Source organism: Quercus lobata, chromosome 10 (genome assembly GCF_001633185.2).
Source record: "Quercus lobata isolate SW786 chromosome 10, ValleyOak3.0 Primary Assembly, whole genome shotgun sequence".
NCBI classification, from domain to species: domain Eukaryota; kingdom Viridiplantae; phylum Streptophyta; class Magnoliopsida; order Fagales; family Fagaceae; genus Quercus; species Quercus lobata.
The window spans coordinates 31,825,559-31,845,286 of NC_044913.1; the positions used below are offsets into that span (position 1 = coordinate 31,825,559).

The following is a 19,728-nucleotide window of genomic DNA, read 5'->3' on the forward strand; positions in this document are numbered from 1 at the left end:
AAGGGAAAGAAATGTAAAGATTTTGCAAATGTGGAAGATCCCTATGTATTGAATTTAGGATTCTTGAAATGCAAAGGCTATAGGCAATCATCAATGGGGAATGGTTATCGAGTTGGATAAGTAATGAAAGCGGACCGATCTTCTTATTTTCAGTAGGATTATTAGGTGATAACTGATAAGAATTATCAAGCAATAATCATAGTCTATATGAAGTGATATGTAACAGGATTAGATTGTTGCTTAATCGGGTTGTTATTGGTTTGAAGTTCGTTATCAATTGTATTTTCATGTTACTCACACTGTACGGTAATGTAAGGGAAAAGAATGAATACAGGAAACAAAACAGAAAATTAACCCTCAAATTCCTTTTTCCCTCTCACGTTTAATAGGCTAGTTCATACTACATTGCTTCATAAACAGCATGTAGAAAACAATTATAGTTCAGACCAATATTGTAGAGCTTGATGATATTGAGAAATAAGAACATGGTACTAACTTTGGGACCATGAATATTTCATGTACATAAGCCATTATAATAATAATGGGGAAAATGGATTGAGAAGTTTATAAATTACTCACCAAGGAATACAATAATTTTTAACGAGGTAAGTTAAAAATAAAATTTATTCCAGAACTTTATATGGATTGGTGAAGCTGCTTCACCATATTCCACCTATGCAAAACCTTTCCAAAAACGTCATAGAATACAATCTCTGCCTCCGTCTTGGTAAACTGCGCAGACATGAAACCCTGTCCATCATAGAAGAAGTTTAGACCACCTCTGTTCAGTCCTTTAATGTCTCCCCTCCATGCCTTGGACCCAGCTCCACTAGTTAGAAATTGTACAGGGCTGCAACAACTTTCGGCATTAGTGAAACACACGTCTTATAATTTTAAGAAACATCGAGAAGTAACATTTTGTTTACCTGTCTGAGTCACTGATATGCTCAAGGCAATGGTCATGCCCATTCATGTAAAAATCAACATTGTTGGCCTGTCAATTTATAATAACATTGATAAATTTAGGTTCAATTAAGTGGTTTTATTACTTTATTTACTTGATAAGGCAGGAGGAAACAAAAATAGAAGAAATTTTTAGACCCTTATACATAGTAATACCATATAAGAACTGATAGTGCAATGTATTCTGAAAATGAGATTAACCTGAAGAATTGGGAGAAGCCACTGTGTAAGTTCGTTTGTATCACCATGATGTCCAACACTTCTAATGGTGTGGTGACCAACAACAATCTTCCACTTTGCAGTTGATTCCTTCAATGTTGATTCTACCTCCTATTACAAAGATTCATAAAGAACATAGTTTTATGTATGGTCTTCACCAACATTGTATTGGAAACATACTGTATCACCGACCACGGGTATATGGAAGTTAATGAAATTTCATAGATAACTTGTGCATTAAGATGTAACTTTGGAATTACTCCTGCATTTTTAAGTTACCTGAAGAAATATTCTCAATCACTTATTTCTTTGATGAAAAAGGTATAAAGATTGCACCATTGAAGATTCCTTGGAATATTAGGATATTGTTTTAACCGTTACAATTTACACTTTATAGGTTTATAAAATCATAACCGTGAAATGGAATTCTTAACTTTAAATGAAATGTCTTTTTAAGCAGCTAATTCATGTCATACTGATACATGACTCAATTGATCACAAATATTCATGAATTCAATTATAATATACCTTTAGTAGGTTTGAAATGTAAGCCTTGCGAGATTTGAAGCCTCGCCAATCATAAGTATGGCCCTCCGCATCAGTGAAGTATGCTTTGACAAAAGGAGTGGTGTCTACAAATAAAATCTCAGCTAATTCTGAAAAAAAAAAAAGAGGATGACTTTGGTTGAGTTTAAATATGGTTGTGTTTCAAACTTTTTAATTTCCATTCGACAAGCCCACACAGCAATTCTTGAATGTTTACGAGCTACTTAACCAGAGTTCACGATAAAAGATCTAAGGCAAAGCCATCTACTATCAATTTTCCTGAGGACTGGGCTCAATTGTGCCTCTGCATTGCCCCTATAATCATGGTTTCCCAATACTGCACAGAAATTAAATCAAATAATCAATGTTTAACAAATAAGTATGGATTTAAAAAAAAAAAAAAAATTATTTATCAAATTAAAGTTGGAACTTGCCGCTGTACCACTGCTTCTGCAGGCTCTTGGCTGTGTAGATCTTGGTAAATGACTCCTCAAATGCTTTGTCTTCTTCACTAGTCAATCCATTATCATAGAAATTATCTCCGGTGGATACTACAAAATCGATGTCTAGCTTCTCTCCAATAATTCCCATCTACAAACCAAGAATCATCACAAAAATCTTTAGCGGGCTAGCTCATTAGTTTGCAAAACAGAATCATGTTAAAAACCATAAAGTTCGTTTATTTTTTGGTTGGTTTTTCTCTAAACTATATGATATTTAATAATATTACTTGTGCTTACGCCATGGTCTCCTAGAAGTACGTATGTTTTTGGTTGCATACTTGCATCCCAACCCAGGTGGGGCAACACACAAAGAAAAATCATTGGTTGTTAAGAGAAACAAAACATGAATTCAACAATAGCTTTTGTCACACAAGCAAGTCTTCAAAAAATGAAACATGGACCACCATGTAATATTGCAGGACATTCGAATGTATCAAACTTTGGTTATAGTTCACGAAGCTATAAACCATAAAATGTCGGATGACTTTAACTTTCATAATCAGAAGATCATTAAAGAAAAACATTAAAAGAAAGATTTAGAACCTGAAAAGCAACTTGAGATTGATTGAAAGCCCCTCTTCTTCCCCAGTCTCCAACGACCAAAAAGCTAAGCGATTTATCCACTTTTGTGGGGTGTTCAAATCTTTGAAGCTCTGCTGATGTATAGAAGAAACAAAGGCCAAGGGTGTAGGCAAAAAGAAGACACCGAGCCAGGGATCTTTGATTGAGAACTGCCATGATTCTTCAGAGAATTTCAAAGACAAACCAAATGTAGTAAAGAGAGGATGAATGATAAGATAGTTAAATAATGGAAGAGAGGATGTCTCTCTATCACGAGGACTGGTAGTTGCCTCTCAAAACAGTCGAAGCAGACTACCCCTTTTATAAACAGTACAGGTTGGTCATTTCAAAAACAAGTTGCGGTAACAACTAGAACAATTTTCACAATACTAAAACAATTTTACTAGAACAATATTACGAAACAGAACCTAAATAGTTGGTGTATGTCAAACTCTAATGTTTATAGGTTTTGTTGACGTATAGAGATAAAAGTCCTGGAATAAACAAAAAAGAATTATAAACTACTCTAAAAAATTAAAGAAAATATTTTCTAGTTACTAAATTTTTAAAAATAAACCCTATCCAATACCGTCGGTTTATGAGATAATCTAATGCTGATTGCTGAAAGCTGCACTAGTCTTTAAAATTTTCTTGATCGACTAGTTAATCAGAAGTGTAATTTTTACCTCAAATTGCTTAGGAAAAAAAAATGGTATAAGTGTTGCTTATTTCGATTTGTCCTCCTAACTATTAATAAGGCTATAACTTAGAATTTATTTTTTTTATTATTATTTTTTTTAACTTATAAAGCACGTATACTAAAGAGAGTGTAGAATATAGGGATTTGTTGGCATTTTGGCAGGTTGGCTCAAAACATAAACAGCTTTGTTTGATTTTAGCCAGGAACTGGGTTTGCACTGACAAATAACAAGGGGGCTGTATATATCGTTTGCGGTGGACTGGTCATCAAATTCACCATCATGACATATGTAATCATAAGAGATGCGAATATGCTATGGGATAATTGCTGGGGATACGAATCCTATTACACAAACCTTCGAATATTCTTTAACCAAAAAAAAAAAAAAAAACCTTCGAATATTCGGGGGTACAAACTTCAATGTCACCGTATCTGAATTTCAATTTCTTCTTCTTACTGAAATTTAGTATTATTAATACATATCTTCTGGTTGACAAAATATCAATTTTCTTATGTTTGGTAATATTATTTTGGAAAACTATTTTTTTTTTTTTTTAGTGCTTGGTAGCCTTCTTAAAAATCAGATAGATTTGTTTTTAATAATTTTCAGATTATCTTTTAACTTCTTTTATTTAGTGTAACATTAAATAGAGTTATTTTCCAAAAAAATTTACCAAAGATATTTTTTTTTTTGTTTGACATATTTTTTATGATGCTATCGAACATGAGAAAATGTAGAAAACTATTTTCACAAATTTTTGACACAAACAACCATTACGTATATGTTAAAAAATTTGTACAATGCTCTATTTATTTCACGGTAAAATGTTTTGCAGAAAACATTTTAAGCATTTCACCTTGTTTGTTTTGTTATAAAATTTGGTTAAATATGAAAATATTTTCTAAAATCGTTTGTAAATGTTGTAAAATGTTTTACCTTTAAAAACTTGTTCAAATATTTTACAAAAATATACAATGACTCTTTCCTCCATTTGGTGGTTAGATTGCTAGTCCAGTGGGCTTTATTAAAAACATTTTACAACAAAACAAACAGAACTTCAATTAACACCTCTTTATAAAACATTTGTGGTTTAAGTGTGTGTTTGACATCTGATTATAAGCTGGTTTTTCTGCTTATTTATGTATTATTTGCGGGTTCCACATTACTTTTTGTCTCACATTATACAAAAAAGCTATTGAAAATAAAAAATTCCAACATAATTGTCTCCATTTTATTATTGAAACTGGTGAAGTGCATCAGTTGCATAACACAAGGTAAACATGTTGGGAAATTGCCTCAAGTTCAAATTGTAACCTAGAAAGCTAATTGGGTTTCCTAGTTGAAGAAAAAGAAATTTTAATTTGATTTTTTTGGGGAAAAATTATTCTTTGGTGTGGAAGAAAAGTCTATTCATTGTCAAAAAAGTATTGTATTCCTTGTCTACAAAGGAGTGTTAAATTAAAATTTTATAAATAGACAATGTTATAAAGAAATTTGATGATTTTAGCCTAAGGGTCCTCCCTATGGGGAGAGGGAAAATAATGCGTGAAACAAAGAAATAAAAATTTATTTTCACTTGAGAGATAGCACAAGGAGAGAGACAATAAGGTTTGAGTTTTTTCGACATTTTTTTTTTTTTGGTAAAGTACACAAATCGATCAATATATCTATATATTACTAAAAGCTGAAGCGTAACGTTTAATACTTCCGCTCTCACGTTGCGCCACATCAGCTGCCATGTCATTTTTTTTTTCTTTTTAAAAATATAATTTGTCCTACAATTTTAAAATGGTTTTTACAATTTTCAGCCCTATAAATGCAGCCCTCTACTTATTTATTTACTTTCACTATTACCCTATAATAAATCCAGTCTACTATTTATTTATTTACTTCCATTATCACCCTATAATAAATCTATATAATTAATCCAGCCCATCTCTTATTTATTTAGTTCCACTATCAAGTCCAACTCAAAACTTTTTTAGTTTAGCTTTAGGGTTTTGTGTCACCTTTTCAGCTTAAAGGAAAAAAAAAAAAAAAAAAAAAAAAAAAAAAAAAAAAAACAACAACAACAACAACGTTGAAGCCTTTCAAGTTTTAGGGTTTTTTTTTTTTTTTTTTTTTTTTTTTTTTTTTTCAATTTTCTTATAATTGTTTTCAACATTTTGTTTTTTAATATTTACACTTCTCCAACCTTTCTCTCTCCCTTACTATTTCATCTCCCCACTACCCTCTACATTAATATTATTCTTCCTCTTTTCCTTCATCTTTCTTTATTTTTGACTCTTCTTATTCACACCCTCTTACTATAAATTTGTCACTATCTCTTCTATTCTATGCATAGTTTTCCCTCACAAAAAAAAAAGGGTTCCCTCTCTCTCCCTCTAAATTTTTTAGTGGATTTTTTTTTTTTTTTATTTTTCTTGCATCTCTACTTTAGGTTGATAATTTTTTATATTCTTTAAAACTCTATTTTGGGTTAATGCGATTTAGTTTTGTTTTTTAAATTGTTGTTGTTGTTTTTTTATTTTTTTTATTCTCTTTGATTGTTAAATGTTATCCTATTGCGTTCTAAAGAAATAAATATATTATATAAAAATATAATATTATTCTATTACATAGCGTGATTTGGATAATTTGGTATTTATTCTATTACATAACATGATTTTTTATAGTGCTTAATTTAGATGTTAAATTATGAGACTTTAATAAATTTTTTTTTTTTTTTAATTTTCTAATCCTTTGTGGCGGACAAAGTACTCTTAATAGTTGGATTAAAAGTACTCTATAATCCCATTTATTTAAAGAAAAACAATGGTTAGCCAAACGAAAATAATCAGATAGGTGACAAATTTTAACTTTTGCAATTTTATTTTTATTATTATTTTATAACAATGCATGTATAGAAATTTAATTCTTGGATTTTGCTAATAATTGTTTATTTGATAATATGTTTTGGGCGGCTGAAATTATAATTTCTACAAAGAAAATAACCTTAATAGATTATCAAAAACAAAATTTTATCCTAATATTGGTTCAATTAATCATTGTTAAGTTTTATTAATTTTTTTAGTTTATGTTTTTTTGGTGTTTTGGATTGTTCCTATATTACATTTATGATTGTTCCTATAATAAATAAAAATATAATTACGAAATACATTACTCATTATTAGATTAGTTTAAATTGTAATTTTTTTTTTTATAAAACCACCATAAAAATAATTATCACGCGCAACGCGCAGGTTTGCGGCTAGTATATATAAAAATAGAGACCTCATGTGGAAAAGTATGAAATTTTGCCAAGTGGCGCATTCTATGTAGAGAGAATTGAAATATTTTCAAGATAAGAACAAATTAAATATTGACTTTTTGTTTCATTTAGTTTAATCTTTCAAGACTTTTCTAATTAAAAAATAAATATTCTTTGTATCTTTTGGTTCAATGTTTCAAGACTTTTCATCCTTCACACATACACATAAACCTCTTGCATTTTAATTCACAATTTTCACCTCTTACACTTTTATCCCTTTATATATACCTACCCATAGCCTTCATACCATCCCATGTCAAATACACACAGACCAAAAACGATGTCATTTACCTTCAATCTTTTGATGAAACCTATCTAGCTCTAATATTGCTGTTTTATCTAATCCTAACCCATATGAGATCCATATTACAAAAACCCACATAGATCTCGAGTCTTTAAGACTCGAGTTTCATGCGAAAAAAATTTCACCTATAGTGGCGTTTTTAAGCCTTTCAGTGACGTTTTAAAGCCTTATAGCGGCGTTTTCCTGGAAATTTTTTTTCATAAGTACAGATTTATGGAGTCCTATAGTGGCGTTTTTAAGCCCTATAGTGACGTTTTATAGACCTATAGCGGCGTTTTTATTCAATTAATGGAAATCGAGTCTTTAAAACTCGATTTTCAGCTTAATTTTTTTCCACTTTAGACTAATCCATTTACAAATTGAGACTTAAAAACTCAATTTTTATCTTGGAACTCGAGTTTTAGACACTCGCGATGCTAGTTTTCAACATTGTTTTGAAACGTGACAATTAACTAAATTTTTTAATATTTATTGTTATTTAGAAAAAAAATTTTGTGATTGACTATGGGTATTTAGGATGTGTATTTTGTTTTAGAATTAAGGAGAAAGAGAACAACACATTCTATATCAACTTTTATTCTTTAAAATTCCTACAAAAATTATTTATTTATTTATTATTTCTTATCACTTCTATTGAATAATTATAATGGATATGTGTGTACAATTTATAATTTTTGCTTTTTATGATGAACTCATTACAAATAAAGTTTTATAATAATTATGCTATAATAATTATACAACATTCTCCAAAACCATCTTACATAAAACATTACAACATTATCCATGCACCACATGGGTAACTTACTAGTTAAGGAGAATTTGTGAAATTTTTTTTGATGTTGCAAAGTGAAGAAAGAAGAAGAGCCACGGAGAGCAGCCAAGAGATAGAACTATGCATGAAGAAGAAAATAGAGAGGAGAATGCAAAATGTTGCCACCTGTGAGATAAGTAATTAGTGTATGTGAGAACAAAGAACAAAGATATTTTCTTTAGATTTGAGATATACACAAGAGAATTGATCATTGTATTTAGTAGATCTTAAGTAAGGCATAAACTTAAGAGAGTTATTGTAATTCATTTAATAATAGTGAATTGATTTGAAGTTTTTCCTTTTAAAAAAGTCCAACAATAAGGAAAGATGGAAGAAAAAAGAAAGAAATACAAGAGGTAAAAATAAAGTAAATGGGCTGGGGAAGCCCAAGGAAAGAGGTAATAAGCCTATGTTGGGGTTTATGCCCTAAAATCTAATTTAATGGCATGTCATAAATAATTAAATTGTTTAATTATATGAGACTATCTATAAATGAACTAATGAGACATTATCTTAGTCCATGAGATGCATAGTATGTGATTTATGTGAAAAGTCACAGAAGATATAAATTACAAGTTCTTTGTAAACTCAGAATTTTAGTTCGTAGTCAATGATGAAATTGGGCATTTCATCTGCGAAGACTATAACATATTAATTAAGATGATTTGTTTTGATCATGAAAGTGGAGACTTCTACTTGATGTGTTGATGTGTCTTAAGAGTTAAAATATATTAAACTGGACCACTCTGAGGTTAATTATTCAGTCAACAACTGTCACCTGAATAATTAATCTCACGACTTCTAATTTCATAGACTCTTTTTTGACTGAATAAGGTAGAGTAATTTCATAGACTCTTAATCCTAAGAGGGTAGCGAACCTGATCATGAAATGTATGTTACTTTGATATATCAGGAGTGAGATCTAATATTCACGGTCAAAACCTCAGTATGTTGGGTAACCACACGTAGTGTTGAGGGAACACATATTTTCAAGATGGAATCCATAATCTCTTTTGTAGAAACACGAAATATCCCATTGAGACAAGTTTAATGAGAACTGGTCATTAAGGGCGCCTACATTAGTAAGGAGTTACTAAAGCTTGTATTTATTGAAATTGGATTTCAATAAATGTGAATAACTAAAAGATTAAACTGGGTACTCAAGGATAAAATAGTTGTTTACAAAGTGACAGTTTATTATGACTTTGTTCACTATGGATATTAGCTTTTAACCCGCACTATGTGCGGGAACCTTTTTATTTACATTTATTAGATTTTTTTTTTTAATAATATTTAAATACACTTCTACCACATACTAAAGGGACAAATGTTCTTTTAAAGTGTGTCATGATTGGTTGATCTCTTCCTCAACATGGATTAAAAAGGTAAGTATAAGATACAAATTCATCTCGGATTTCAATTGTAACCTAAAAGGCAATAAGATGGAACTAATATTCCTTCACATTTTGGGTTGGGCTTGAGATTAAGATCACATCTTCCTATCTCTTCTTTCTATAATTGCATAATAATGATGATGATGATGCATCATCACACCAAGAAATTCAAACATGCAACACTGTTCGTGAGATTCGAGTAGAATTTTGTTAGTTCTTTGGTTTCTTTAGTTCGAAATAGGAACATATGAATCACTGTTTCTTGTGAACACTGAACATTCCTCCAATATTTTCTGACTTGTGGTGGTATATATAGGTTTTTTTTTAGTGAGATTAACTGTTTCTCTAGTGCCTAAATCAAGTTTTGAAGGAGTTTGGTTATCGAGCTATGAGAGCTCTTCAACTTTTGATCACAACTACACTCTGTTAGCATTCAACCAAAAAAAATAAAATAAAATAAAATAAAACACTCTATTTGCACTCGTTTCATTTGTTCCTGCTACCTTCCAATCAGCCAAAATTTTTTTCCCTACTTTTTTATGCCTGTCATGTCCCTTTCGTGAGGAATGAATATAGACCTTTGTAGATTTCGTTCAACCCCAACATTTATATACTGCACAAAGAAAATGTATCTTAGAAGCTTTATAAGAAACTAAAAAAAAAAAAAAAAAATCATAAATACATGTAGACCACAAAGTTTGATAAGAAACTATGTTTTGTTTAAGCTACTTTAGGACACAAATTTTCTCAGCCTCATTAATTTAAGACACATATTCTCCATACCCTATCCATTGAATAGAAGGTTAATTCAATTTCACAACTCCCACTAAACCATACTAACTAAAAAAAAAAAAAAAAAAAAAAAATCCTATTGAAGTCTAAACATATATGCATTTTTTTAACACATGACATACATTCCAACCAAAAAACTACACACAACATATTGTTTATAAACCAAATTATTAGCTGTATGTTAGTGGACAAAGAGAATGCTAATTTTGAGATTTTGCTGAGAAATTATACATGAACACTTTTAGTTTCTATTCAAATGCATGTTCAGTTACAAAAATGATTTCTTAAATCTTTACTATTAAGTGGCTAAAGTAAGATTCTACCAAAATTAAGCACATATATTGAAGAAAGAATCTTGTGCTCAATCTGAGCTCCAAATCACAGTGGTTTCCCCCTTTAAGCCATAGTGGTTCGTACTTCTCTTTACATAATTCCCAGAGTTGCTTACCATGGGAGCAATCAACAACTTCATATGAAGTCTCCTACAAAAGGATATAAAAGAGTCAGACTATGAAAAAATTAATTTATACCAGCATGTGATAGCATTTTCACTTATTTTAGAAAACTCTCTTGGTGGGAAGCAAACAATCTACTTATGATTATAAATGCGTACTTATAAATGAATGCCCTAAGAGAGGAAAGACCATGGCTCATTAACGTTTGAAGATTTACAGAAGAAAAAGCTATTAATATTGGATTAGATATATATTTTTTGATATGTTTGGTACCAGGCTGAGGGCGAAGGGAAGATTTGAACTAAAGAATGTGGGTTCATTCCTGCTACCCACTAATAATGTATCCCTTAGAGTGATCTTACAATTGTTGCAAATTTTATTATATAGTCCTTACAAATTGATGTGCCAACTTTTAAACAAACAACTAAGCAATTTAGGAATTTATTATGTTATTAATGTAATGCCAAACATATTTGTTAGTTTTTAGACCCCTTAAAAACACAATTAGATTAATCTAGGTAATTAGCCAAGTGATTACTTAGTCCAAATTCCAAGTCTAGGTTATCACAATCAAACAATCATATCATGCATAGCAACGGAAAATAAATAAGACAATGATATGATCACCCAGGAAAACCAAACCGGTAAAAAACCTAGGGAGGATTTAACCTAACTATCCTCAAGGTAAAAAGCAAATCCACTAGAAAGAATCGAAGTTCATACAATAAGACTTACAAGCCCCCACGCTCGACTTCTTTTTGCTACCTACCAGTAGAACTTACTGACACGACCACGTGCAAACTCCGAATCCACGGACTCCTTCTTTCTTTGGCCTTTGTAAAACACAAACACCCCCATTTGTGACTTTGAGATCCCACTCAAAGGTTTAGCAACACAAACTCTCCTGTTTGTGACTCCAAGACCACCCTTGAAGGTTTAGATCATCAGCACCTTTGATGACAAGAGAAGGCAGCAATTTCTACAATACCGAATCTTGAGATTCTTCAAGGAATAGCACCGGTAGAAGACATAAGAGAGCTTTTTAGAAACAAAACCCTAAATACGAAAGAGGCACACTATTTTCTCTCTAAAAAGCCTTATAAAAACGTGCTTAGGGTTTCTTTTATATACTGGGAGAATTAGATTAGAAACCCTAATCCTAAATGGGCTTGAACTGCTGTTTGGGCTTAATTAAAATTTTGCAGATACAACTTTCGATCGATTGAGCCTGTCTTTCGATCGATCGAACCAGACAGATTATGAAATCTTCTTCCTGCAGCTTGTATGTTCTTGAATCTTGACTTGGATCACCTTGAGCATTGTCTGATAAAACCTATAGACTCTAAGATCTATATCTAGATAAGTTTGTGTTCACGATTTGCCAATTGTTCTAAACATTTAGAACCTAACAAACTCCCCCTTTGGCAATTCGTGACAAAACTTTCATACAAAATGAAATCAAGGAACTTTTAATCTTGGATGGCCACAACAAGATCACACACAATATAATGTACCAAGTTTAGCAAAGAGTAACTTGTGTAGTGTGTGCAACTAACAAAAGCTTGAGATACATGTGAGGTGATATGTGAAAAGCAATCAATCGCAAAGTCTACAAAATTCATCACATAGAATTTAAAAGAGACTTTCACCTAAAGAGTTACATCATATAACTCCCACATCTCCTAGAAAACAAGCTTGCAATCATGTAAGTTTCTTGATTTGCCTCATATTGTACACACCAATTTTTATTTGATTGATTTAACATTAAGTCCAATAATGTACACACCAATTTTACGTATTAAGCAATTAAATTGAGGCTCCACCTTATGTTCTTTTTGTGCATGTGCTACACTTTCTCGAGCACAAAATCTTACGATATGCACTAAGGTGTTCATGATTGGCTAGTAAACAGTGGTGAGATGGTTATTTATGCCTTTCTCAAAAGGTTCAAGTCCGACAGTCAAAGACATGTGACTTCAAGATCAAGACAAAGTGATCAAAAACTATAAACATCTCCCACACAACATGCACTACAAAGCTCAAACTAGTAAAGTGCAATACAAGAAGCTCATCCAAGCTAAACAAGGTACATAAACTTGTTATGTAAAGATAATATGGCCAATCTTTGATTATAAATCCAAGATGTGAAATACAAAACACAATAATCTTTTTGGTTTAAAACAATTTATGACCAAAAACAAAAAGCATACATTATGCTAAATGAACAATGCAAAATCAATGCATGACAGTGCTTAACTAAGCTATGGAGGGTACACAAACAAGAAATATCAATTTCTTAATTAACCTTTGAGTACATGTACAAACTAGTACATATTCACATAAACTCAGAAATAACTTAGCACTTATTTAACACATACTGTTCAAGTTTCTCCACAATGTCAAGCATGTTCTAAATCAAGAGAGAGATATCATAACTCATGTAATCCTCAAGAAAAATAAAACTAGACACAAAATAAAATATTTTTGTCTTTTTTGAAATTTTTCAATGTTTTTGGATTTTTTTTATTTAAATAAAAAACATTCTAAAAGAAACAAAACAACCAAAAACAGAAACAAGGCATGTCCACAAACAATTGAAAGAATTAAATTAGGGACAAGTCAGCAACACTCACCTTGGAGAATGTTTTCTCACCCATATAGCACAAGTCTTTAGCTTTGTAGGTGAAAATCCATGAGAAGTAGAGTGTATTTGAGGAATTACACCAATCTTCCGAGAAAGACTAAAATCCTGCAAATTCCTTTCACAAGCCAACAAGCTCAAATTTTTCAAAAAAATATGAAATAATTTATATGGACTTATGGTAGGAGAAATATCATCACAAATCCTAGACTGAAACATAGAATGCTTAAATTTCAGTTTATGACAATTAGGACGAATGTGACCATGGACACCACAAAAGTGGTAGACGGGAACAAATTTAGGAACATCAGTATTCCTAATAACAAGTCTAGTCTCAGATTTTGGTTTTTACCTCAACAAAGAACAATTTGGTCTAATATGACCAACAACACCATAAAGGTGACAAGTAGGCACAAAAACAGATTTATTATACTCTCTAACAGTAGGTTTAGACATAGATTTAGAAACATCAGCGTCAACATCAGAACTTTTACATTTGTCTAACCTAGCAAAATAAGCCTTTTCTTTATTATTCCTCTTGAAAGGAGGGATATAAACTTTCTCAGTTTTAGGCTTAAGAGAAACAGGAACACTTCTGTAAACAGCAGGCTTGGTACTAGTCAAATTTTCAATTTTGGTCCTAGATTCGACTAACTCTTGTTCCAAGCTTTTCATCTTCTCATCTTGAGAGGAAATTTGATTTCTCAAAAATTCATTCTTTTTATTAGATTCATCTAATCTAACAACCAATTCCACTTTTTCAAGATTAGCCAATTTTAACTCTTCCTTGAATTTCTTAGCAATTTTCATAGATTTCAATAATTCCTTACGAAGAGTTTCACAGGCATCAATAAAATCAACAGAAGCATGAGCAGAAACATGATCAGAAAGATACTTCAAATTATCCATGACAACAGGGGTCAAGGATCAGCTCTTAGATCAAAAGATCTAAAACAAAAGAGCAACCCGCTCTGATACCACTTGTTAGTTTTTAGACCCCTTAAAAACACAATTAGATTAACCTAGGTAATTAGCCAAGTGATTACTTAGTCCAAATTCCAAGTCTAGGTTATCACAATCAAACAATCATATCATGCATAGCAGCGGAAAATAAATAAGACAATGATATGATCACCCAGGAAAACCAAACTGGTAAAAAACCTAGGGAGGATTTAACCTAGCTATCCTCAAGGTAAAAAGCAAATCCACTAGAAAGAATCGAAGTTCATACAATAAGACTTACAAGCTCCCACGCTCGACTTCTTATTGCTACCTACTAGTAGAACTTACTGACATGACCACGTGCAAGCTCCGAATCTACGGACTCTTTCTTTCTTTGGCCTTTGTAAAACACAAACACCCCCGTTTGTGACTTTGAGATCCCACTCAAAGGTTTAGCAACACAAACTCTCTTGTTTGTGACTCCAAGACCACCCTTGAAGGTTTAGATCATTAGCACATTTGATGACAAGAGAAGGCAGCAACTTCTATAATACCGAATCTTGAGATTCTTCAAGGAATAGCACCGGTAGAAGACATAAGAGAGCTTTTTAGGAACAAAACCCTAAATACAAAAGAGGCACACTCTTTTCTCTCTAAAAAGCCTTATAAAAACGTGCTTAGGGTTTCCTTTATATACTGGGAGAAGTAGATTAGAAACCCTAATCCTAAATGGGCTTGAACTGCTGTTTGGACTTAATTAAAATTCTGCAGATACGACTTTCGATCGATCGAGCCTGTCTTTCGATCGATCGAACCAGACAGATTATGAAATCTTCTTCCTGCAGCTTGTATGTTCTTGAATCTTGACTTGAATCACCTTGAGCATTGTCTAATAAAACCTATAGACTCTAAGATCTATATATAGACAAGTTTGTGTTCACGATTTGCCAATTGTATTTAGAATCTAACAATATTCATTGCCATGTCAGTTGTAAGTTTTTGTGGAAAATTGGTAGTAGCTTTAGCATTTTTCTATATTTGAATGTCTAAATAACTAATGTAGTGTCATTGAATTGAATGTGCAATTCCCAGAATTTCCTCACACTTTTCTCCCCCAAGAAAGAGACATGAAAATAAATAGAAGAAAAGAAAACTGGAAGGCACTCTCTTTCTATACTGTCTACACTCAATTCTTTTTCTTCTTTGACTAATTATTTTATGATCCCTCTAAAGATCAAAATGGACACATCAATATAAAATCCTCTAAAATAATGGAACCTGGAAAATGTGTTAACCATCCAAACACTAATTTAGAAAATGTGTTAATCATCCCTAAGTTTACTCACTGAGCTGATGAAGGGTACTACAAACACTAATCTAAATCCTTATCCATCATAATTTATCCTCAAAACTAACCACACACCACTTTGACTCCAAGAAAAATTATGAAAAGACTAGGGTAAAAGTTCTAAAATTTTAAACCTCCCACTCATATCAAACTTATAAATAACCTAAAATTTACACATGCAAAAATGTTGCTTTATTATTAGAGGGGAAAATTAGAGTCAAAGAATATCTGCATAGATCAGACTATTTCAAACCCAAAATAAAACTTCCACCTTAATTATTTCAACAGTATACCAAGTATGTTTTAAATGTAAGTTTGCATTTGACAGAATTCAAGTAGCTAAAGACATTCATAAAACTAACATCTTTTTATATTATAAGTGTTTCCAGTCGTCTTATAAAAAAAAAGTGTTTCCAGTCACATTTCTTTGATAATATGCAATCATAATTAAGTTTATGACAATTCCTTGTTGTGTTTGACTATTAGGTCTAGCAAGATGAGTGGGATATTTTGGTCTAACAATTCATTATGAGACAAACTCCTTAGAACTGAAGCCAAAATTTTCATAAATAAAGTCATCCCAATTTCCCGTAAACCTAAAGTAGAGGAAATGGATTTGAAATTCAAATATTGTTCTATTTCTAGAATCCTCACTCTACTTTAATGGTAATATGAAACTCACATATCTTCACCTAATATTGCAAACATAAAAAAATAATGAATGAAGTTGCATAGATATAAAGAATAAAATGCATGGTTTATCATTGTCAACCAAGTTCTAAGGGAAAAAGTATTGAGAAGGGGGCAAAAAAAGATTTTTTTTTTCTAATTCATTTAAAATAACGTATGTGCGTAGGAAAATCAAGGAAGAGAGATTATCTTTTGCTCACTATAATAATTTCACACAGCAATAGAAGACAGATGGCAAAGTAAAACACCTTGCATCAAACAACAGAACTTATAATTCTACTTTAAATGTCGTCTAAATATTTAAGCAAATTTAGTATAATTTACGTCAAGGGCCATTCATCTCTCAAAGAATACACGAAATTAAAACCATAAGAAGAATATAAAAGTATGAAACTTTATATCCAACTAAATTGAAAAATCCTCAAAGAATATGAAATTAAAACCCAGAAGAAAAATATCAAAATTCTTGGGAATGCCTCTATAGATTTTTCTTTGCCTTTTGGTTTCTTAAACTGCTTCAACATTAATGTTGGCAATGGAAAAGAATACTGAATACACTAGATTATGCAATTCCACAAAAACCAATTCTAAACAGAATAGAAGAAGAAGATTAAGAAAGAAAATGTCAAGCACATAGGTAAAGAGAAATTGCCTAAAATTTAATAAATAAATAAATAAATATATATATATATATATATATATAAAGAAAGGAAAGAAACAATGGTAATTTATGAATAGCATACTTACTTGGTTATGAACTCTTATCACATAAAAGAATATTCCACTGTTTAACAATGGCTGTAGGCTGGTGGAGACAACCCTCTGTTCTATCTCTCATCGCTTTACAATACCCATACCTTAATAACAACTCAGGTGGTAGTATTTGAACTTCTAGGGTGCTTCCTTCACTTCAACGAAAAAATAGAATAGAGGAAAACGGGTTAGGAATCAAAATTCCAAAATTGACAGCAAACATAATTATGGACAATAAGAAAAGAAATTAGTCGTAGATTAATTAAAAATTACCAATAGAGAATGGTCTGATACTGAGGTTGGGTCAGAGATGGCAGCCATAGTCATGCCCTTGCAGGGTATTATTGTGTTGGGTCTGCATATGAGAGAGTGATAGTGGGAAGAAAGATGGATGAGAGAGGGGATAGGTTATGCACAGCGTATTAATAAATGCAAATCGTGAAAGGTTGGTTTTAAAATTTAAAAGTAAAAAAGCACTAAATTATAAAAATGGAAAATACTACTGGAAGATTGTGTATGTGAGATGAACTAATAACCATTTCTCTAATCAAAATACAAGCAAAACTACAAATAAATAACTAAACATTCACACTGGAGTTTTGAAAATATTTGGCTACATATTTGTTTGAATCTTTGAGAGAGATTAAAAATGTTATCTTTAAAGAAGTTTTTTATAAGCCAAACATTAAAAAGGATCAATTGAGCCACAAATATCAAATAAAAGGGAACATTGAGAGACATAGATATCAAAAATTCAGTGAATAATAAACTGTGAATTTGTCAAAACTCTTCTCATAAAATAAAAAGAAAAAAGTTACTTTCCCACCAACAACGAAAACCCAACAGGAACTCAATATGCCACACACACACACACATACACACACAAAGAAGAAGAAGAATTTTTATAGGTATCAATGATGAAACAGAATAATAACAGAGCAAAACCACAACAGCATTAAAACATTTTGTATAGCTTGCCTAATACATCTATCTATATATTACTAAAAGCTGAAGCGTGGTATTTATTGCTGCTAAGCTCCTGTTGCGCCACCTCATCGCTATGTCATTCGCCACATAATTATTAATTATTATTTATTCCTATTTTTTTTTACAAAAAAAAATATAAATAGATTATTGACTTTACTTATTCATCTTTATTGGTTTTAATGTCTATATATATTTCTTTTTTATTTCCAATCTCTCTCTCTCTCTCAATGTTTTGGTGGATTTTTATTTTTTATTGCATCTCTGCTTTAGGTTGATAAATTTTTGTGTTTTTAAGAACTTTAATTTAGGTTGATACGATTTAGTTTTGTGTTTTAAGTTATAATTATTATTTTGCTCTTGGATTGTTAAATTTTATCTGATTACATTATAAAAAATTAAAGATAGTAGATAAAAATAAAACAGTATTCCATTACATAGCATAATTTGGATAATTTAGTGTTTATTGTTATATCTTTTAATTTTTCTTATTTTTTTCTTCTCTTCTATTTTATTCAATATTGAAATTCAACCACATCCTCTTTATCATTAAATTATTTATATTTTCTCTCTCTTTTTGTTTTAAAAAATAAAAAATGTAATATTTTACTTAAATTCAAATAAAAGAAAATTGTGCTCATCAAATTGTACTCACTTTTTTTTTAACATTTACACTTTCTCCAACCTTTCTCCTTTTCTTTACCTTTTCATCTCCCCCTACCTTGATATCACTCTTCCTCTTTCTTTTTATCTTCCTTTATTTTGTTTCTTTTTATTATCATCCTCTTAGTATAAATTTGTCATTCACTCTTCCATTCTTTACATAATTTTCTCTCACAAAAAAATTGGTTCTTTCCTACTCTTTCTCCCGTGGATTTTTATTTTTATTTTTCTTGCATCTCTATTTTAGCTTGATAAAGTTTTGTATTCTTTAGAACTCTATTTTTGTTGATGGGATTTAGTTTTGTGTTTTAATTTTTAATTTTAATTTTTTTATGACTTTGATTGTTAAATATTATCATATTGCATTATAAATAATTAAAGATAGTATATAAGAATGTACTATTATTATATTACATAGAATTATTTGGATAACTTAATGTTTATTGTTATGTATTTTATTTATTTTTTTCTCATATAATTTTATATAACATTTAAATTCAGCCACATCCCCCATATATATCATTAAATTATTTATATTTCCACTCCATTTTTATTTTAAAAAATTTAAAATATAATATTTTGGCTAAATTAAATAAATAAAATTGTCCACATTAAGTGGAGTAATGCTAGGGAAACAACCATTCTCACACCCAATGCATCAAAGGAAGAATGAAATACAAAACAAATCAAGTTAGAAAAACTAAATTAAAAAAAAAAAAACTAATAATGCATATTTAATGTCATAGAATCATTCTCCAACCTTTCTCCTTCTCTTTACCTTTTCATCTCCCCAAACATTCTACCTTGATATCACTCTTTCTCTTTCTTTTTATCTTCCTTTATTTTGTTTCTTTTTATTATCATCATCTTAGTATAAATTTGTCATTCACTCTTCCATTCTTTACATAATTTTCTTTCACAAAAAATTGGTTATTTCCTACTCTTTCTCTCGTGGATTTTTATTTTTATTTTTCTTGCATCTCTATTTTAGCTTGATAAAGTTTTGTATTCTTTAGAACTCTATTTTTGTTGATGGGATTTAGTTTTGTGTTTTAAGTTCTTATTTTTATTTTTTTATGACTTTGATTGTTAAATATTATCATATTGCATTATAAATAATTAAAAATAGTATATAAGAATGTACTATT

At 30.6% G+C, this 19,728-nt stretch overlaps 1 protein-coding gene and 1 long non-coding RNA gene across 2 annotated transcripts; both read right to left on the reverse strand.

Moving 5' to 3' along the window:
- Window positions 1–376: 376 nt before the first annotated feature.
- Window positions 377–3,263, reverse strand: LOC115965879 (purple acid phosphatase 17-like). The gene is made up of 7 exons (XM_031085175.1): window positions 2,775–3,263; window positions 2,163–2,319; window positions 1,958–2,065; window positions 1,711–1,838; window positions 1,165–1,293; window positions 927–994; window positions 377–850 (listed from the first exon to the last, which is right to left on the reverse strand). The coding sequence occupies exons 1-7, from the start codon at window positions 2,967–2,969 to the stop codon at window positions 637–639; spliced, it is 999 nt and encodes a 332-aa protein (XP_030941035.1). The 5' UTR covers window positions 2,970–3,263; the 3' UTR covers window positions 377–636.
- A 6,589-nt stretch (window positions 3,264–9,852) lies between these two features.
- Window positions 9,853–11,026, reverse strand: LOC115965558. Its single transcript, XR_004086108.1, has 2 exons — window positions 10,428–11,026; window positions 9,853–9,925 (listed from the first exon to the last, which is right to left on the reverse strand). It is a non-coding gene; the product is annotated as an uncharacterized LOC115965558 (long non-coding RNA).
- Window positions 11,027–19,728: the final 8,702 nt, after the last annotated feature.

Excerpts from the sequence above, each read along its gene's own strand:
- LOC115965879 (XM_031085175.1), bottom strand. The coding sequence starts at position 2,969 with ATGGCAGTTCTCAATCAAAGATCCCTGGCTCGGTGTCTTCTTTTTGCC. Across the intron at positions 2,066-2,162 it reads GCAGAAGCAGTGGTACAGCG|TATTGGGAAACCATGATTAT; the intron begins GCAAGTTCCAAC and ends ATTTCTGTGCAG. Across the intron at positions 995-1,164 it reads GGCTTCTCCCAATTCTTCAG|GCCAACAATGTTGATTTTTA; the intron begins GTTAATCTCATT and ends ATAAATTGACAG.